This window comes from Carica papaya, chromosome 6 (assembly GCF_054855325.1).
Source record: "Carica papaya isolate Zhongbai chromosome 6, ASM5485532v1, whole genome shotgun sequence".
NCBI classification, from domain to species: Eukaryota; Viridiplantae; Streptophyta; class Magnoliopsida; order Brassicales; family Caricaceae; genus Carica; species Carica papaya.
The window spans coordinates 10,150,213-10,167,633 of NC_142314.1; the positions used below are offsets into that span (position 1 = coordinate 10,150,213).

General features: G+C 40.7%; 1 protein-coding gene across 2 annotated transcripts in view; it reads left to right on the forward strand.

Moving 5' to 3' along the window:
• Positions 1–15,091, forward strand: part of LOC110825428 (Mitochondrial substrate carrier family protein) — a 37,319-nt gene extending 22,228 nt beyond the window's left edge. The window contains exon 4 of one of the 2 annotated variants that reach the window (XM_088223247.1): positions 14,957–15,091. In XM_088223247.1, the coding sequence (XP_088079373.1) occupies positions 14,957–15,073 (117 nt within the window). In that variant the 3' untranslated portion in view covers positions 15,074–15,091. The remainder of the gene's footprint in view (positions 1–14,956) is intronic. The other variant, XM_088223248.1, reaches the window with a different exon arrangement.
• The last annotated feature ends 2,330 nt before the right edge of the window (positions 15,092–17,421 follow it).

The window sequence follows — 17,421 nt, forward strand, 5'->3', positions numbered from 1 at the left end:
CCTACTGACATACCAAGCATTTAGATACAAAGTCGGCTATATCTCTCTTCATCCCATTCCACCAGAACCGAGGTCGCATAGTTTGGAACATTTTTGTACTTCCTGGATGCATGGCAAACCTTGAACTATGGGACTCCGTCATGATGTCTCTTTTTAACTCACTGTCGTCTGGGACACACACTCTGTCCTTGAAATGAATCAATCCGTCGGCAGGGATCTGAAATTCTGAGCTCACTCCCTGTTCTGCATCCTTCTTGCGGGTTATTAGGGCGGGGTCGACTGACTGGGCTTCCTTTATTCTTTGGATTAACTCGGGTTGGATTGCTAGGTGGCCCAAACATGTGGCCCTCTTCAGATCTCGCAGTCGAACCTGCTGCGTGGCCCCAATGGACCTGCATTCTGAAACCATCAAATGGGCTAGGGTGCCTGCACTTTTCCTGCTGAGGGCATCGGCTACTACGTTGCCCTTACCTGGATGGTATAGGATGTCACAATCATAGTCCTTGAGGAGCTCCATCCATATTCTCTGACGCATGTTGAGATCCTTCTGAGTGAAGATATGCTTCAAACTCTTATGATCGGTGTAGATCTGAAAGGTCTCTCCATACAAATAATGGCGCCAGGTTTTCAAGGCGTGTATGATTGCGGCAAGCTCCAAGTCATGGGTAGGATAGTTCTTCTCATGATTCTTTAGCTATCTAGACCCATATGCTATAACCTTTCCATGCTGCATCAGGACACAACCCAGGCCCAGATAGGAGGCATCACTATAAACTGTATACCCTCCTGATCCACTCGGTAAAGCCAGCACGGGTGTAGTAGTCAGTCGCTTCTTCAATTCTGAAAAACTCCTTTCGCAGTTCTCATTCCATTCAAATTTTGCATTCTTCTTTGTGAGTCGGGTTAGAGGAGCTGCTAGACTAGAGAACCCTTCGACAAACCGGCGGTAATAACCTGCCATCCCTAAGAAACTGCGAATTTCCTTAACTGTTGTCAGCCTTTCCCAACTAAGTACCGCTTCAACCTTTTCGGGGTTCACTGACACCCCTTCCTTCGATATAACATGTCCTAGGAAGGCGGTTTGCTCGAGCCAAAATTCACACTTGCTCAACTTTGCATACAACTTCTTTTCCCTGAGTACCTGTAGGACTTGGGCAAGATGATGAGCATGTTCTTCTCTACTTTTTGAGTAGACTAAGATATCATCGATGAACACGATGACAAATTGATCCAAGAACTCTCTGAAAATCCTGTTCATTAGATCCATAAAGATGGCCGGGGCGTTGGTCAGCCCAAACGGCATGACCAGGAACTCATAGTGTCTGTACCTGGTTCGGAATGCCGTCTTGGGGATGTCTTCTGCTCTTACCTTTACCTGATGGTAACCTGATCGTAGATCTATTTTAGAAAAGACCCGTGCACCCTGCAACTGATCGAAAAGGTCATCAATCCGGGGAAGAGGATATTTGTTCTTAATTGTTACCTTGTTTATCCTTCTGTAATCAATGCACAGTCTCAACGTTCCATCTCCCTTCCTTACAAAAGTAACCCCGGTACCCCATGGGGAAACGCTGTGTCTAATGAAACCACTGTCTTATAGCTCAGTGATCTGTTTTCTTATTTCTTCCATCTCGATGCGGCTCATTCGGTAAGGAGCAACTGAGATGGGCTGGGTACCTGGCTGTAAGTCTATGGTGAACTTGACCTCTCTGTCCGCTGGTAGACCGGGCAGTTCATCCGGAAATACGTCTGAAAAGTCTCGGACTACTGGAATCTCTTGGATACAAACTTCTTTCTTGGGTTTACCTAGTTAGAGAAAATACAAGATTAAGGCACTAGGAATTAAGAAAACTTGCCCTTAGGGGAAATCAGTACTGAATAATTTTATTAACTTGTAAATGGCTCCTCGTTGGGAGGATTAAATACAATCTTTTTGTTAAAGCAGTCTATAGTGGCGTGATACGCCGCTAGCCAATCCATTCCTAGGATTACATCAAAATCCCCCGTGTCTAACCCTATCAGGTCTACCCTCAATTTTCTATCTGCTATCTCCACGGCACATGCCTTGTAGAAAACCTCTCCTAGCAATGTCTCCCCCCCAGCGGTAGATACAAGCAACAATGAATCAAATCTATCAGGTGATACACAAATTTTGAAAGCAAGAACATGTGAAACAAAAGAATGTGATGCACCAGTATTAAACAAAACATGAGCAATGTGGCCAGAGATAGTATACATACCATGTACCACGTCCGGGTCTGCGTCGGCATCCTTCTGGGTAAGGTTGTAAACTCTGCCCTGGATTGGAGGCCTTCTTTGATTCTGGTTCCTAGGGCATTCCCTTGCATAGTGCTGGGCACTGCCGCATATGCGACAGGTGTTGTTGAGGCGGTAGCAGGGTCGGTCCCCGTGATCCCTGCCGCAGTACTGGCAGATCTTCCCACGTGCTGCCCCCGTAGCCTGAGGAGGGGCCTGGATGGCGGGTCTGGGCCTCTTACTGGGTTGGACAGGCATGGTAGGTGCTGGCCTGCGGAACGGGGCTGAGGGTCGGGAACTCCCCGCTAGCTGAGGGTGGGTGTCGAAGCTCCTTTCTATGATCTGCGCCTTTGCCAGGACTGCTGAATATGTCTCGAGCTCCATTACTAGTAAGTGTTGTCTGATCTCCGGGCGGAGACCCCACTGGAATTTCCTGGCCTTTCGGCCCTCATCCATCAATGTCTCCGGGGCATGTCGGCCCAGCTCTAGGAATTTACGGGCGTACTCCGACACTGTCATGTTTTCCTGGACCAATTGAGCAAACTCCATTTCCTTTAGGTGTTGGATGTGTTTAGGGAGATACTCCGCGTGGAAGGCCGCTAAGAACTGCTCCCAAGTAGCTGGTGTAGGCAGGGTGGTCCGCTTGAGCTCCCATCAGCGTACTGCTTCCCCTACCAGCATGTAGGAGGCAATGACAGCCCTCTGCTCAGGAACTACTCCCAAGGTCTCGAAAGCTCTCTCAGTCTCTGCCAGCCAGTATTGGGCCTCTTCAAAAGAGGATCCCCCTGCTCCGATTTGGCCACAGGGGAATTCAACGTGGAAAAACGAGTGTTGGGTATGAAATTTACCTCAATCGGTGGCGGGTGGCGGCGGCCGGCTTCTCCGGCGTCTGGTTCGTCTTCTTCGGCGGGGGCAGGCGGCTAGGGTTTTTGTGGTCAGGTGTGGGGGTTCTATTTATACCCTTCTGCCTTTTGATCTCAGCCGTCCATTTTGTTTTAATCTGGGCCGTCCATTTTTTATTTAATCTGGGCCGTCCGTGCGCGTGCATCTGGGCCGTCCGTGCGATTGCGTCTGGGCCGTCCGTGCGCACGCTTGATCTGGGCCGTCTGTGCGCGCGGGGATGCATCTGGGTCGTCCGATCGCGCGTACGCGGATCGCCAACGTGGCCCGTCTCCGGGTCGACGTGGTCTTACCACGCGGCAGGTCTTGGTTGGCCAGGACTGCTGACTGGGCCTGCTGACGTGGCGCTCTTTTTTTTTTTAAATAAACTTAATAAATACAATTAATAAGGAAATTACAAAAATGCCCAATTGTTTGGGCGTTACACAGGCTTCAACAACAGGACGCAGTAAGGCTTGCCAATATTGTAGCAAGGATTATGGGAATCGACTTTATTATCGCCTCAATAATACTTGTCGCATATGTGAAAGTGTCCAGCACTATGCAAGAAAGTGCCTATAATAACGACCCCGGAAATTTGAAAAGGAAATGTATATAAAGAATATAAGTACGTAAGCGAAATAAAAGGTTCTAGTTAATATCCCTTACACAATAACTTAAACGTACTAACAATACCGAAAATAAGTCATCTAAAAAAAATAGTGGATATGAAAGACTATAAGAGAAACTAATAAACATATAGGTAACTACTCGCCGTCTTCTTGTAGATCGGGCTCGGGAACTAAGTCCTCCTGATCTGAAATAGTTAAGTAAGGAATGAGCTACACCAGTCCAGTAAAGACATCACACTATATCACTGTCACAGAAGTAAAGGTTGGTAGAAAACCAAAAACAACTAATGGAGCACAAGTTTCAAGTAAATTTATTTATCAATAATCAAATCATTTACTGTCCACTTACCTCAGTGGGATTTATAAAAACGACATATGGAAACAATAACATCATAGATATCATAAGTTCATACATAATTTGTAACGTAGTACATGTCATACTTTTATATTCCAATCATCAAACAACAGCCCTTTTTTATCAGCTTACTAGTATCCATGGGGATCCATAGGGGTCCCCGCTACACGTGAACCACTCCCTTAACAAACTTAATTTCCAGGGCCGTCCCCATACCTCGTCCGGTATGGGCGCCAAATAATAAACCTCAATACCCCATCTGATATGAGGGTGAAACGGGTCGTCCTCATATCTCGTCCGGTATGAGCGTCAAAATATTTAAAGTCTCCATACCCCATCCGATATGAGACAACGTTCCCGGTAGGGTTCCCTATGGACTCGGTCTGTCCACCATCTTCTAGGATATCTAGTGAGGTTGTCAACTTATCCATTTATCAATTTATATACCTTTTCTATTTTTTTCTTAGTTTTTTGTTTCTCACATAAACATAAATACTTTAAACAAGTAACGAGCGTCCAACAAGGCAAACATATCATCGGATTCACAAAATCAAGCCATAACGAAGTAAACAGTGATTCATGCATTCAAAACTATAGAATAAATAAATCAGATACTGTACTACATTTAAACTGTAAAATAAATCAAACAGAAACTAACAGAGAAATATGTCCGGTTCGGGGCTCCATTAGCAACCGTAATACTTATGTATATCTATTTAATTCATAAAATACAGTTTTATCATTTATTAAACTTTAATCCCGTGATAGGAAATAAGATGAGGGGTCCTTACTTGATTCGAAGCTGAAAATCAGATTTTCACTGCGCCTACGGCCAATCCCTAGGTTTTTTGAATTTTTTTTTTCCGGAAACTGAAACGCACTTACGGTACCAGCACATGTCCCAAATAACTCAAAAATCTGACTCAATGCCTATTCGTCCAATTTCAGAATTCTATCACGGCGGCTCCGCCATGCTCCGGTGACGGCGCCGCCGCTCGCGGCGGCAATCCGCATCGGGTTGGCTGTTTCTAGCCCTTTTTGACCGAATTTGGCCAAACTTGCATTGGTTACTGTAAGAAAACACCCCTAGGGCCCTCATGGGCCCAAAACAATATCGAAAATTGAAACTTATCGGTGGCGGGACTCTCCGATGCGGCAGCTCCTCTGGTTCGAGTCGCGATTTGGTGTTTTGCTCCTGTCAAGCTGTAGAGGAAGGAACGGTGGTCACAATGGTGTAAAAATTACATCGAACGGGAATCGGGAAGGGCCTCATCAGAGGTAAAAATCGAAAAAACTCGCAGCAGCACCGCTGGGCTTCGGCGGTGTTTTTCGGCCAATTGGCCGATGTTTTGGCTCTGATTTAGCCATAGGTGGATTTAGAATCGAATTCTGAGCCTAGGGGAGAATTTTTACCTCGTTTGGTAGCCGAAAAGTGCTCCGGTGCGGCGGCAGGTGGTGGCGGTCAGCTCCCCAGCGGCTGGGCTGTCTTCTCCGGCAAGGACTCTGGTGGCTAGGGTTAGGGTTTGGGTGTGGATAAGATTATTTATAACCTTTCGCTTTTAATCTGAACCGTCCATTACGATTTAATCTGGGTCGTCCGATCGCGATTAAAAAAAAATGAATCTGGATCGTTCATCGTGATGTAATTTGGGCCATCCGTGCGCGATTCAATCTGGACCGTGTGTGCACGTGCAATCTGGGCCGTCCGTATGCGCTTTTGATTTGGACCGTCCGTGCGCGCGGGAACGGATCTCAGCCGTTCGATCACGCGCACGCGGATCGCCCACGTGGCTCCCTTCCGTGTGGCCTCCCGCGTCAGTGTCTCTGTAACACCCGAATAAAAATAAAATTTTTTTATTTATTTATTTTTATTCTTACTTATTTATTTAAATTTTTAATTTAATTTAATTTAATTTAATTCAATGAAAATAAAAATAATAATAATGATAAAATTGGGTAAAAATATTATTTGGATTTAATTGAAATTGATTTTGGGAAAAAGAGGTGAAAATTTGGATTCTGATAGTGTTTTTGAAAAGAAAATCGAAAACCGGAGGTCAAAACGAAATTTAAAAAAGTTGTGCCACGTCAGCAGCCACGTCAGCGACCCGGTCAGCAGCCCTGGCCAACCAGAATGAGCCGCGTGGCAAGGCAACGCTGACCAGGGAACGGGCCACGTGAGCGATCCGCGTGCGCGCAATCGGACGGCCCAGATCCGTTCCCGCACACACGAACGGCCCAGATCAAACGTGCGCACGGACGGCCCAGATTCACGCGCATGGACGGCCCAGATTCAATCAGGCACGGATGGCCCAGATTGCATCGCGATGAACGACCCAGATTTAATCCCAATTAAATCGCGATCGAACGGTCCAGATTCAATCTTGATGGACGGTCGAGATTAAAAGGCAAAGGGTATAAATATCTCCACCCACACTTGACCAAGGAAACCCTAGCCACTAGTGCTCGCCGGAGAAGAAGAACCAGACGCCGGAGGAGCCGGCCGCCGCCACCCGCCGCCGCACCGGGGAAGTTTCCGACCGCCGATCGAGGTAATTTTTCTCCCCCTTGCTCGTTTTTCGACGCTGAGTCCGCCTATGGCCAAACCGGAGCCAAACCACCGGCTAAACGGCTGAAAAACCCAGCCAAAACCCAGCGGCGTCGCCGCTCCCCTCCTCGATTTTTGCCTCCGAAGAGTCCATTCCCGGCCTCCATTTGATGCAAATTTTATACCACTGTGATCACCGTTCTTTTCTCTACAGGTTAATCGGAGCCAAACATCAAAACACGACTCACGCCGGAGGAGCCGCCGCACCCGAGAGCACCGCCGCCGGTAAGTTTCAGTTTTTCATGATTTTTCGGCCCACTGAGGGCCCTAGGGTTGTTCTATCACAGGGACCGATGCAAGTGTGGCCGAATTCGGCCGAAAACAGCCAACCCGAGGCGAATCGCCACCGCAAGCGGCGGTACCGTCGCCGAAGCACGGTTGAGCCGCCGTGCCGGAATTGCGATATTGGCCGAAAGGGGCCCTAGGTCTAATTTGGGATTTTTTGGGACTCGTGCAGGTACCCGTGGTGCGTTTCAATTCCCCAGGAAAAATTCAGGGAAAATTAGGGACAGCCTGTAGGCGCACTGTAGAGCCGTATTCAGACCCCGAAACAAGTAAGGACCCCTCACCCTATTTCCTATCACGGTATTAAAGCTTAATAAATAATTAAACTGTACTGTGTGACTTTATAGATGCATAATTAATTAAGGTTGCCAATGGAGCCCGAGTCTGATACAGTGTTGGTCTGTTATTGTTTGATTTAATTTTCAGTATTAAGTGCAGCATGATGTTTGATGTAATTACGTTATGGTCTCGTATGTATGAATCATGGTTTCTTTTATTATAGTTTGTATTATGATGAACCCGATACTGTGTTGTCTTGTTTGGTGTCCATTACTGATTTACATGTTGTGTGTGCTTGGATGATTGAAACTGAGAAAAAGGGCAAATATATTATGTAAATTGATAAGTGGATAATGTGGACAGCCTGACTAGATATCTTGGGAGATGGTGGAGGGACTGGGTCCGTAGGGAACCCTACCGGGAACGTGGTCTCTCATACCGGACTGGGTATGGAGACCTTATGTGTTTTGGCGCCCATACCGGACGGGGTATGGGGACGACCCGTTTCACCCTCATACCAAACGGGGTATTGAGGTTCATGGTTTTGGTGCCCATACCGGACAGGGTATGAGGACGGCCCTGGAATCAGGTTGTAAATATTAATGGTTCACGTGTAGAGGAGACCCCCTATGGATCCCCAGGGATACTAGTAGGCTGGTAAAAGAGGAAATCTGTTTTCTGATGATTGAAATGTAAAGGTGTGATATATGTTATGTTATAAAGTTCATATGATTTCATGATGATGATAATGTTATTGCTTTCACATGTTGTTTTATGGATCTCATTGAGGTAAGTGGACAGTAAAGGTTTTTATGTTAATAAAAGAGTTTATTATAAATTATGCTCCATTGGTCTTTTTGTGTTTTCTACCCACCTTTACCTCCGTGGCGGTGAGATAGTGTGATGTCTTTACTGGGCTGGTGTAGCTCATTCCTTATTTAACCATTTCAGATCAGGAATACATTGTTCCCGAGCCCGTTTCGCAGGAAGACGGCGAAGGGGACGCCTAAAGACTCCGTAGTTATATTTATAGTTCTTATTTTCGAGTATCTCTTTTAGTAGTTTGTTCTTTTATATTTTGAGCACATTTTTGGTTTTTTTGTGTGTAAGGGATGTTAATCAAAATTTTTATTACGCTTCCGCATTTGACATTTCTAATACACATATTTCATTCTAAATTTCTGGGGTCGTTACAGTCTCTGCCACGCGGCGTATCCTGGTTGGCCGGGGCTGCTGACCGGGCTACTAACGTGGTATAATTTTTTTAAATTACGTTTTGACCCTTGGTTTTCAATTTTCTTTTCAAAAACACCCATAGAACCCAAATTTTCACCCATTTTTTCTAAAATTATTTTCAATTAAATCCCTAAAATAATTTTACTCCTTTTTATTATTATTATTATTTTTATTTCTATTTAATTAAATTAAACTAAATTAAAACTATATATTATTACATAATAAATCATTATATTCATATAAAAATTACAAAAAATTAAAATAAAATAATACTACTAATAATAATAATAATAATTTGGGGTGTTACACCTAAGAAATCAGAATCAGACCAGACCTCCCATCCAATATAGAGCTTACACCCTCACCCAGTAGAATGTTGAAGCCAATCCGGACGTGAAACATAGTATGTACACTATCTGTAGTCACTTTACATTTATTTTGATTGATACTGGTGTTTCTCATTCTTTTGTCTCACATGTTTTTACAAAAAAATTTAATGTGTTATTTGAAAATCTCGACCTTGTACTATTTGTGTTTCCTCTTGAGAATGAGACACTACTAGAGGAGGTCATATACAAAGCTTGCGTTATAGAAATAACAGGTAGAAAATTGAGTGTAGACATGATAGTAATAGAGAATTCGATGTAATTCTAGGGATGAATTGGTTAGAGACATATTACACCATCATAGATTGCTTTCATAAGAAGGTTATATTTAATCTTCCAAATGAAGAGTCATTCACCAATTAATAAAAGTTTCAGATATTATTCCCTCATGGTAACTGCATTGTTTATATAATGCCTTAACTCAGTTGTTCTCTTCTACTTTACGCAAGCCTAAGAAAGAAATTTGCATCCAAGCCCTGCGGTATAAGAATTCTTAGATGTATTTTCTAATGAACTACCCGGACTACCGGTGGATAGAAAAGTTAAGTTTACCGTAGATCTTCAGCTTGGTACTAAACCTATTTCGGTTACCCTTTACCATATGAATCGTATAGAGATAGAAGAACTGAGGAAACAGATTGAAGAATTACAAGATAGTGGGTTCATCCGACACAGTGTATCTCTTTGGGGTGCTGGAGTCATATTTGCAAGGGAAAATGATGGTCACTGAGGTTGTGTATTGATTATAGGGGATTGAATAGAGTCACAATCAAGAACAAGTATCTCATTTTCAGGATCGATAATCTTTTCGATCAGTTACAGGGTGCTCAGGTTTCCTCCAAGATAAACTTACGTTTGGTTTACCATAAGGTAAAGATAAGGGAAGATGACATTCCTAAGACAACCTTTAGAACCAGATACGAACACTATGAGTTCCTAGTCATGCCATTTGAGCTAACCAATGCGTCAGCCATTTTTATGGACTTAATGAACTAGGTTTTCAAGTAATTCTTAGATCAGTTCATCATTGTGTTTATTGATGATATCTTATTCTATTTAAAAAGCAGAGAGGAACATGTTCATCACCTTACTTAGGTTTTACAGGCTCTTAGGAAAAAAAGTGTTGTATGCAAAAATGAATAAGTGTGAGTTCTAACTCAAGCAAACTACCTTTCTAGGGCACATAATATCAAAGGATGAGGTATCAGTGAATCCCAAGAAGGTTGAGGTAGGACTCAATTGAGAAAAATTGACTTTGGTTAAGGATATTCGTAACTTTTTGGGAATAACATGATATTATAGCAGGTTTGTTGAAGGATTTTCTAGCCTAGTCACTCTCTTGACCTGACTTACAAAGAATGATGCCAAGTTTGAGTAGAACGAGAGTTGCCAAAAGAGTTTTAAAGAACTCAAGCAGCGGTTGACTACCACACCCATTTTGGCTCTACCAAGTGGGACAGGTAGATACACAGTGTATAGTGATCCCTCCTACCTGAGATTGGACTGTGTTCTGATGTAGTATGAAAAAGTCATAACCTATAGATCAAGACAGTTGAAGAGTCATGAAAAGAATTATCCCACCAACGACTTAGAACTTGCGGTCATTATCCATGCCTTGAAGATCTGACGCCACTACTTATATGGGGAGACTTTTGATATTTATATAGACCGTAAAAGCTTGAAGTATATATTCACTATTAAAGATATCAATATGTGTCAGGGGCATTGGATAGAGCTCCTCAAGAACTACGATTGTAAGATTTTGTATCACCCGGGTAAGGGCAATGTGGTAGCCGACGTGCTTAGCAGAAAAAGTGCAAGTATATTAGCTCACTTAATGGTTTTCGAATGCAGGGTAGTAGGTGTTGCGTAATAGATATGGTTTCAGGACTTGAAGAGAGTTACAAGTCTGGCCCATCTAACTGTACAACTCGAACTGATTCAGAGAACAAATGAAGCTTAATTGACTGATTCCATCATAGCAGCTCTCAAAAAGGATACATAATAAGGAGTAAATCTAGAATTCTAAGTCTCTGCCAATGGGTTTCTTAGGTTCCAAGATAGGGTGTGTGTCCCAGATGATAGTGAACTAAAAATTAACATAATGACAGAGACTCATATCTCAAAGTTCACCATGCTTCCCAGAAGTACTAAGATGTATAAAAATATATGACCCCAATTTTTGTAGAGTGTGATGAAAAGAAAAATTGTCAATTTCATCTCTAAGTGCCTTGTATGTCAACAGGTTAAGATAAAACATCAACGCTCAGGTGGGCTACTTCAGCCATTACCGATCGCGGAGTAGAAATGAAAACATATCACAATGGATTTTGTAACATGGTTGCTTAAGACACGCTCGGAACATAATACTATATGGGTAATTATTGACCGACTCATCAAATCCTCTCATTTCTTGGCTACTAAAATGACTGACCCCTTAAACAAGCTAGCAAGAATTTATATCCGAGAAATAGTCAGGCTATATGGAGTTCCGGTGACAATGGTATCCGATAGAGATTCCAGGTTCACACCTCAATTTTGGTCTAATTTTCAGTAAGCAATGGGAACAAAATTGACCCTCAATACTGCATTCCACCCTCAAACCAATGGACAGTTAGAATGAATAATTTGCATACTAGAGGATATGCTTAGAGCTTATGTTATGTACTTTGGAGGCCATTTGGATGATTACCTGCCCCTGATAAAGTTTGCCTACAATAACAGTAATCAAGCAAGTATCGGCATGACCCCGTATGGCTGACCCTATAGGTCACCGATCTGTTGGGAAGAGGTTGGTGATAGAAATTTTTTGACCCAGATCTTGTAGAGGAGACTACAGCCAAGATAGTTAAAATCATGAAGAACATCTAGACAGCTCAGAGTAGACAGAAGAGTTATGCGGACATCCGGAGGAGAGATTTGAAATTTGAGAAGGGTGATTGGGTGTTTCTTAAGGTCACCCCCTTTAAGGGTATCAACAGGTTTAGTAAGAGTAAAAAATTAAATCCCCCGTTCATTGGATCGTTTAAGATCATGAACAGAAATGGTATGTCTGCCTACAGACTAGTACTACCACTAGAGCTATCTAGAGTCTATAACGTATTTCATGTATTTATGCTAGGCAAGTATAACTTAGACCCCTCGCATATCCTATCTCACGAGCCACTTTCACTCCAATAAGATCTATCATATGAGGAGGTACCGGTAGACATTTTGGACCAGAAGAACATAGTACTTCACAACAGAGAAATTCTCTTCGTCAAGGTCTTATGGCAGAATCTCGCAAGGAAAGAGGCCACTTGGGAGCTAGAATTGGACTTTAGAACCCAGTACCCCTAATTATTTGACTAGTGAGAAGGCAAAAAATTTGAGGGACCAAATTTCTTCTTAAGGGGATGAGAGTTGTAACACCTAGGCCTAGAAATTTGGTCCAAGATAATTTTTCAATTAATAAAAATTAAACATTTAAATAATGTTATCATATTTCATTTTAATTTTGTAGAATTTTTGAAAAAAATTAAATTAGGGACGAAATTGAAAATAATTTTGAGGGAAAGGGGTGGAACTGTGAATAAGAGGAGTGTTTTTGAAAAAAAAAATTGAAAACAAAGAGTAAAATTGTAAAAAAAAAATATGACTACATGGGATGGCCCCGTCAGCAGCCACGATGAGTCAGAATATGCCGCGTGGTGCACACATTGACATCGACTCCATGCGGGAGGCCATGCCGACATCCGCATGCCTAGGCGATCTAACGGTTTAGATCACATCTCGTGCGCACAGATGACCCCGATATATTTCTCCTTCATACGCGATCAGATGGTCAGATTCAATTTGATCATGCAGCCCAAATCCATTCCTTGAATAAGAGGGATCCAATGGACAGGAGATGGTCAAGTGTCAACGCACGGACGACCTAGATCGACCCGAGGAGAGTATTTAAACATCACGTTTTAGGAAACCCTAACTTAAGCTGCACCAGTCCTTGCCAGAAAATAAGAAGAAGGGCAGCCGAAAAAGAAACCAACTGCCATCACCAATCTCAAACATGTATTTTTTCCCCTTCTCGCTCGAAATCTAATCCCGAATCTCCTTATGCACATCGGAGCAGAAAGGCCGACGGGTGAGCCAAAAAATATGAGCGAAGCTGGGCCGAGCTACCGCGGCCAAAATCTAAAATCCTATTCGATGACCCCCTTCCGTTTCCTATTTTACATGGTTTTCTAGCCATTGTGTTTCTCGTCCTTTTCTGGTATAGGTTAGTCGAATGAGAACCCTGGTTGTGAAGGAAGAACGGCGGAGTTGCCACACTCGAAGATCTTTCACCGGTAGGATTTCAGTTTTCTGCATTTTCTAACCAACCGAGACCCCCTAACTTTATTTTTTGCAGTTTTACGTACAAAACCGACCAAAATCAACTAAAATCGGCCAAAAATGGCCAGACCAAGGGCAATAGCCATCGTGGGCAGCAGAGTCGCCACTGGAGCACGACAACGACGCCATGTCGGAACCATAAAATTGGCCAGAAAAGTTTTAAAATACCTATTTTTACCTTTTAGGATATTTTTAGATACGTTACAAGTATTTTTAATTTTCGCAGGAAAACTCTAGGAAACCCGAGAACCGCCATGAGACACAATGAAAAGTACAGTGTTTCAGACACCGATCTAAGGTAAGAATTTCTCACCCTTCTCTCTGTTATGGTAAATTAAACTTTAATAATCAAGAACGCTGTGTTTTGTGAAAATTAAAAAAATCTTAAAATTAATTTTAGGTCACTAATTGAGCCAGAATCGGTCAGTGTATTTTGCCCTAGTTATTGCTTATTTTCTCATATACTTTTTGAAATACTTGTTGTTTTATTGTGTACTTTAAATTACGGGTTTTAATTATTTTCTCGGTTATTTGGTTTATCGAACTGTGTTGTCCTCATCTGTTGATTTGGTTACAATAAATGTCCAAATCATATTTTCTTGATTTACGTGTTGATTAAATTGCATGACTTAATGTGGATTAGTTTACGTGTTATCTATTGCATGACTTACCATTGATTGGTAAAATGTGATGTTGGTGTGTGAATGGTGAGTGGTTGATGATGTAAATTTTTGTACGAAACACTTATCGGGTACCTTGGAGAAGGGTGTACGAACCCGGTACATAGGAAAAACTCTATCGTGGACATTATCTCAGTCAAATGGGGCTGAAAAGTCCCATACCGAAAGGGATTGAGAGGATAACTCACCCTCATATCGGACAGGGTATTGAGGCAGTGATATGTTTGGTACTCATTATCGAATTAGGTACGGAGACGACCAGTTAATCAATAACTTGGATTTTGAGTCCACACGTAAGGGGATCTTTATGGACTCCAAGAAGTACTGATAAGCAAGTAAGAAGGTAAATTGTTATTATTGCTCATTTATGTATGAAATTCAATGTTATCCGGCTTATTATCTCCATAGGTCGTGTTTGAAAATCCATAATAGTAAGTATGAAATAACGATTTTTAAGTTAAATGAATTTATTTAAGAAAGTAAATGGTTTCATTAGTGGTTTTATGATTTTTTTTACCAACCTTCATTTTTCGTATAAGTGATTAATGTGATATTTTTACTGGGCTAGTATAACTCATCCCCCTATTTAACTATTTCAGATAAAGAAGATCATGATCCAGATCCTGAACAATAGGAGAGTTGCGAGTAAAGGTTACATCTCGGACCCCATCAAAGTTACCCAGTAGAGGTTAACCCCATAGAATTTTTATTTTTTTTGCTTTAATAATTTATTTCATTACTATGAACTGCCGTAAAATGAAATTTTCTGTAGTCCTATTAGGCATCCCAATTTACTGTGTAAGGAATATAAACCATAAATTCTAAATTGTTTCCACTTATAGTTGCTATAATGCAATGTTTCCATTTCTTTGAGCTTAGGGCCTTTACAAACAAGGGGTTTGAATTGGATTCCTGTTTACAGCAATTACTTAGCCGTTCACCTTAAAGAGTTTACCTCCTAACTTCCTAGTTTTCTACTCCTATAGGTTTTACCATCGGCTGCCATTAGTTACTTCGTATACGAGTTCATAAAGATAGTTCTGAAAGTAGGGTCGGCATATATATTTTTTCCAGGATCCATTTTAAAGCCCTGGAGAGGCTGAAAAGAGTGAGGAAAAAGTTATACTGGGGAAATAAGAGGTTTTTCATTTTTCTTGGCATTTTTCAGGGATATTATTTTTCCTTCTCTATCAATATTTTGTTGGAGGTGGTAGAGTACCTGTTCATTTTACCAAACACAATCTAGGGAAAAAAACCATTTCCTTCGATCTTTTTGTGACTTCATTTTTATTTATTAATAGTTCTTTTTAAGCTTTAATTGTCAAGGTACAATATGATATCAAAGAGTTTGAGATACTTTCAACTTATTGTTTTAGAGAAAACAAAAAAAATAAAAGCCCACCAAGAACTCTAGAAATGTCCCCGTGGATTTCCTCTAACCAACCGCCTGATTTTTTTAGTGAATAAAGACTTATTAAAAAGTTTAATGGCAACTAAAAATAAAATTTAGGAAAAACATAGGGTAGAAAATGGAAAATGTTTCGAGTTTCTCTGATATTTAAACATGTTCATATATTTAAGACTATTATAAGAAGTTTGTATTTATAACATTAAGTTACACAAGTTTTTAATTGTTGTGTTAACATTTAAAGAATATATTAGTTATCATAATTATACTAGATGGTTTTACTTGTACCAATTTTCATATTATAATTTATAATAAACTTTTTTGTTATTAAAAATATTTAAATATTATTTTAAAATTTTGCAGTTCATTGTTGAAAACGCAATTCTAATTCTAAATTAAAAATATATACCTGTTTATTGAACTTTACATTTTACTAGCAATCTAAATTTAAACTTTTGAAACCTAAATAATTGGAGTATGGAATTTAAATATGAACAAATAAATTTGTTTGTATAAATAATAACTTTCTAATAAGAAAAGAATAACGATAATATTGTAAACACTTCCTTTTATAAAACTAGATATTAAGAGGACAACGTTTGACTTCTTCCTTACTTACTCCCTCCCTCCCTCCCTCTTTTCTTCCTCTTTTCTTTCTATTCCCTTCTGAAACAATAAAAAAGAAGAAGAAGAAGACAATGACAACGAAGAAGAAGAAGAAATTAATTAGTCTCTTATGTTGTATGTCTATATATATGTGGGTGTGACGAGAAAAGAAAAAGATACTAAGAGTTCCATTTACACATTATAATACGGGTATCGTTCTACAAGTAATTTACCATGAGAGCAGTCGTCAGTAACGTATGTATACAATTATAAAATTTAAAAAAATATAATTTTAAGATTTAAATGTAAATTTTTAATGAAAATTAAATTTATTTTATAAAAATTTATGTATTTTAATTTGTCTCTGAATTTATTAAAAGAAAATTTTGTATTTAAGCAAAAAAATTGTATTTAATTATAAAAATACTTTTAAAACGTACAAGTCACAACTAAATGCAGTCCCATATATATATATATATATATATATATATATGAAAACAATTAGGATTTAAGCCAAGCAAAAATTTAAGTAAATAGATAATTTTAATTTTGAAGTTATAGATATGAGGACATGCTGATTGTTATGCTCAGGAATTTTTTACTTACCAAGAAAATCATGAGCACAGAATGCTTGAGAAAGTTTGAAGGCTCTTCCGCACGATATCTAGTGGGCTAAAGTTGACATATGCTCGATGTTAAGGTAGCATCACATGATATGCTTGAGAAAGTGCTTGAACAAAGAGTTGTTGTCCTTGACAATGCAATCGTCCTTACATAAAATTCTCCTAATGCTTGCTTTTAACTTTATGATTGCATTAACAGCCTGCCTAAATATGAATCATCTCACGAGTTCCAGACAAAGAAAAATAGGCAGCAACAGCGTAAAGAAGCAGCGAGGAGGTTGCGGCATCTGCAGCAGCATACTCGACTGCATCCTGTTAAACATACCTGGCAATCTCACACTTAAAGCAGGTCTGGGCCGAACCATCCAATGAACTATGGCAAACCTAGCGGTCCACCTTGATGTCAGACTTGGTATCCTCCAAGTGGAAATTCTAGAGGATACAACCATGGCCAAGGAGGCCAAGTTAGATGGTAAAACAGTGGACAATATCCGCTACAGGTACATGGACCTCCTTATGCCGGGAATAGTATTCCTGCTGCTGATCCTAGAGGGCCCAGTAGTAGTTATGGAGTTGGTCCGTTGGATTATTTCCAAAGTGGTCAACATGGAGAATCTGCCGGTGGGAAGGGTCGTGGTAATCCAAGTTAACAGTATGATTAGCAGCAGCGAGTCTTGATTTATTTTCAGAGTAGAAGTACTTAATAGAGGACGCAGACTTAGAAGAAACTGCCCCAATATCTTTAGTTTGGAGTTTTGGGATGATTAGTCAGTTTATTTTTAGTAGAAAGCAAAGAATATTATCCTGGTACTTA